The sequence below is a fragment of the Ranitomeya imitator genome, chromosome 7 (genome assembly GCF_032444005.1).
Source record: "Ranitomeya imitator isolate aRanImi1 chromosome 7, aRanImi1.pri, whole genome shotgun sequence".
Classification (NCBI taxonomy): Eukaryota; Metazoa; Chordata; class Amphibia; order Anura; family Dendrobatidae; genus Ranitomeya; species Ranitomeya imitator.
Window position 1 is genome coordinate 64,910,632 of NC_091288.1, and position 4,178 is coordinate 64,914,809.

Here is a 4,178-nt window from a genome sequence, read left to right on the forward strand (position 1 = left end):
ATTGTTATAAATAAAATTGTTTTGCTAATTCTAAACTTGCAGCCTGCTTTACTGAATTCAGCATATAGTTATTTGCAGGTCTAGTAGGCGGGGTAATGGGCTGGGTGCATGTATACAGATGCATACATATAATGAGTGTGCGTGATGAAACATGTTTGTTGTTTTTAACAAAGCGTACACATCAGGGGAGATAAACTGTTATTTTGTTTTATAAACAATATTAACATACCAACAACCTAATAACAAAATACAAAATAAACAAAATACAAAACCATCAACAAAAAAAAAATTAATGGCTGCCGCTCTGCTGTTGTGCAGCCGCAAAACGATCCAGCATCACTCCGTGCTGTTTGACTTGCTCAGCCAGTGTCCCCTGTGTCGCCATCATCCTCCTGTGTGATGCCTGGAGGTCCCCTAATGTTGGGATTTCTATGGAGGGAATGGTAAAACTTAGTTTGTACATGCATCTAACTATCATGTACGTGTTTGTTATTTAACACTTACGGTTTCCGGGTAAATCGGGTGAGGAAGAACTAAGGGACCACCCGGATCCTCTGGCATCACCGCCTAGGGAAAGATACAACACTTCATAGTACACGACAGTCCTATCCTTTTACGAGTTGTATGGACCTTTTTTTTAGTGCAATAATTACCGGGGGGCATGACTTCACCCATGTCACGGAGTGATGCTGGCGAGCCTGTTGTTGGTGACGAGCCTGTAGTTGACTCCTGCTGGGGCTCCGGGTCTGCTGGTGCTGGAGAAAAATAAAAATATTACATTATTACATACCTGAGGTGCTGCACTGTAATTACTGTTGTAACAAATGTGCCGCAATATACTAGGCCGGATTTTTGGTCATATGATCAAAGGCCTCATTTGTATGCAGGACTGTGCACGAGGCGTGCGGAGCCGAGCCTGGTGTGTGTACGAGGCGTGCGGAGCCGAGCCTGGTGTGTGTACGAGGCGTGCGGAGCCGAGCCTTGTGTGTGTACGAGGCGTGCGGAGCAGAGCCAGGTGTGTGCACGAGGCGTGCGGAGCCGAGCCTGGTGTGTGTACGAGGCGTGCGGAGCAGAGTCGGGTGTGTGCACGAGGCGTGCGGAGCCGAGCCTGGTGTGTGTACGAGGCGTGCGGAGCAGAGCCGGGTGTCCGTGCGGAGCAGAGCCTGGTGTGTGTACGAGGCGTGCGGAGCCGAGCCTGGTGTGTGTACGAGGCGTGCGGAGCAGAGTCGGGTGTGTGCACGAGGCGTGCGGAGCCGAGCCTGGTGTGTGTACGAGGCGTGCGGAGCAGAGCCGGGTGTGTGCACGAGGCGTGCGGAGCCGAGTCTGGTGTGTGTACGAGGCGTGCGGAGCAGAGCCGGGTGTGTGTACGAGGCGTGCGGAGCAGAGCCGGGTGTGTGCACGAGGCGTGCGGAGCCGAGCCTGGTGTGTGTACGAGGCGTGCGGAGCAGAGCCGGGTGTGTGCACGAGGCGTGCGGAGCCGAGCCTGGTGTGTGTACGAGGCGTGCGGAGCAGAGCCGGGTGTGTGCACGAGGCATGCGGAGCCGAGCCGGGTGTGTACGAGGCGTGCGGAGCAGACCCTGGTGTGTGTACGAGGCGTGCGGAGCCGAGCCTGGTGTGTGTACGAGGGCAGCAGAAACACTAAAAACGGTCGTGGCCATATACTATGCTAACCTATGTTAACAACACTCACCACGATGTGGAAGGCTCTGTGACCGGATGCTGGCTAGGCGCTCACTGGACCTGTACTGCAGATCCGCCAGCTTCTTACGGATTTGGGTACTGGAGCGCTGTACTCCAAACCTCTGGGCTAGGCCCCGACTGATCCTCCGCAGCACAGCCTGCTTATGGAGGACGGGATGCTCTCGGTGATTATGACACCCATAATCACGGGCATCTAATTCAGTAATTAGGTAACGCACTTCTGCATCACCCCAAGGCGTTGCACGACGCCTGGCCGCCATTTTGCCGCCACTAGTGAAAAGCAAGGCCGCAGCACTGTCCTTTAACCCGCCCACAACGCATCAGCGCCGTAAACCACGCCCACGACGCATCAACGTCACCGCGGTTATTAGACGACGCTACTGCGTTCAGCGGCCTGTATTGTAATCTCCAGGTCGCACCGAAGACGCTACTGCGTGCTGAATGTGACGCATTCTCAATACAGCGTCTCCGGTTGCACTGGAAGACTGGAGTGTTGGTGGTTTCATGTATGGATATGTATTAATGTTTAGATAGGTATTTATATGTCTGTGAGTATGTATGTGTATATGTAGGTATCTATGTAGATTTCAATGTTGATGTATATGGATGTATCAGTATACATAGGAATACACGTATGTATATATGGGCCCTTACTGCAGAAAGAATGAGAAACAAAGCTTTTTCAAAGTAAAACAAACAGTTTATTAGACAAATCAGTGCAATAACTAAAACAGTGTATACATGTCAGTAGTAGCCCACTATAAGTTCTGATGCTGCCAAGTAACAGCACCAGGACCGTTAAAATATTGGCAGTAGTTGTCTCGGCAGGTCTTCGCATCGTGGGTGTTTCTGCCAGGTAACAATGGTTGAAGGCCTGCAATTGCGGGATCATTTGCGCGCCATTCACCGAGCTGCACTTCCCCATTTACTAGGCCCACAGAGTCCATGAAGCCAGGTGGACTGTACGCCAAAGCATCTCGACGGCGAAGGAAGTTGTGAAGCACACAACAAGCCAAAACAACAGAGTCTATCGATTCAAGCTTCATGTTAATAGGCGTGTGGAAAACTCTGAAGCGATTGGCCATGATACCGAATGCATTTTCTACAACCCGACGTGCCCTTGACAAACGGTAATTGAAAATTCTTCTTTCCCCTGTTAGACTTTTTTGGGGGAACGGTTTGATAAGATTGGGATGAAGCGGGAAGGCCTCATCACCGACAAAAACAAAATTAAGGTTGCCTCTAGTCTCAGAGTTGGGAGGCAAGTGAAGTTCACAGTTGTTCAAACGCTCTCCAAAGAGTGTGTGCTCTAAAACGCCACCATCGGAAACCCTTCCATTCATGCCAACATCTACATTTATAAATTCATAATTCGCGTTAACAAGGGCCATCAGGATGATGCTGAAATAGCCCTTATAATTAAAGAAGTAGGATCCGCTGTTCGGTGGTTGAGTGATCCGGACATGTTTCCCGTCCAAAGCCCCACCACAGTTTGGGAACTGCCAAAGCTGCTCAAAATCGGAGGCAATCTTTTTCCATTCCTCCTCCATGTTGGGAAACTGCATGTAGCTACGTAGACTGTGGAAAATCGCATCACATGTCTCTGGAATTAGAACGCTGAGCAGGGTCCTTGAAATGGCTGAAGAAAAATGCAAGTCTTGCAGCGAGCGCCCGGTGGCCAGGAATCGCAGCGTGACTGCCAATCTTTCATCGGCCGGGATGGCAGCACGCATCACTGTATCCTTCCGTTGAATCAGTGGAGTAATTCTTTCCAGTAAATGTTGGAAGGTTTCCTCAGACATCCGCAGATAGTTGCGGAAATCATGAGGATTCTTCTCCTGAAGCTCTCTTACAAGTTGCATGTGGGACAAATCAGACCTCTTCTGCAGCCATTCTCTGGTCCACATGCGACGCTTTCGTTTAGAACGCCTCTCTTGCATCCGGGCCTCATCTTGCCGCCGAGCTTCCTCAACCAGCAATGCAGCAAACACAACAGCACACTGCGCATTGTTCATGATGCTGCACACTGAAACACATAAAAGAAAAAGAAGATAAAGTTAATAAATAAAAAAATAAAAAAACGTTACCATGCATGACAGAAAACGTGCTGTATGGGTGTGCAAGTACAAGACCCCCTAAAATATCAGCCCGTGTAAAAGTATATGTACACAGATAGCAGACAAGCCCTCACTCCATCCCTCCACAGCAATGATAGCAGGAAATTATTTTTAGTTGCCCTATATAAAAATTTAGGGGAAAATGAAAACGCACTTGCGACCCCAAACAATACCTACCATACACAATGTATAGTTGTCAGAAGAATCCTTGCAGAACAGATTATCGAAATGGAAGAGGAGTCGCAGGCCGGAGAACTCTACAACGTTCTGCAATCCACCACGCGCTCAGGAACAAAGGACGGAAGGGCTATTATGTGTCGCCTCATAGCATGGCCGCAAACCAATCAGAACGCAGTAGCG

At 49.6% G+C, this 4,178-nt stretch overlaps 1 protein-coding gene across 1 annotated transcript; it reads right to left on the bottom strand.

The window, feature by feature from the left end:
- Nucleotides 1–2,413: 2,413 nt before the first annotated feature.
- LOC138645861 (uncharacterized) lies at nt 2,414–3,722 on the bottom strand. Its single transcript, XM_069735366.1, has one exon. The coding sequence runs from the start codon at nt 3,714–3,716 to the stop codon at nt 2,460–2,462; it is 1,257 nt and encodes a 418-aa protein (XP_069591467.1). The 5' UTR covers nt 3,717–3,722; the 3' UTR covers nt 2,414–2,459.
- Nucleotides 3,723–4,178: the final 456 nt, after the last annotated feature.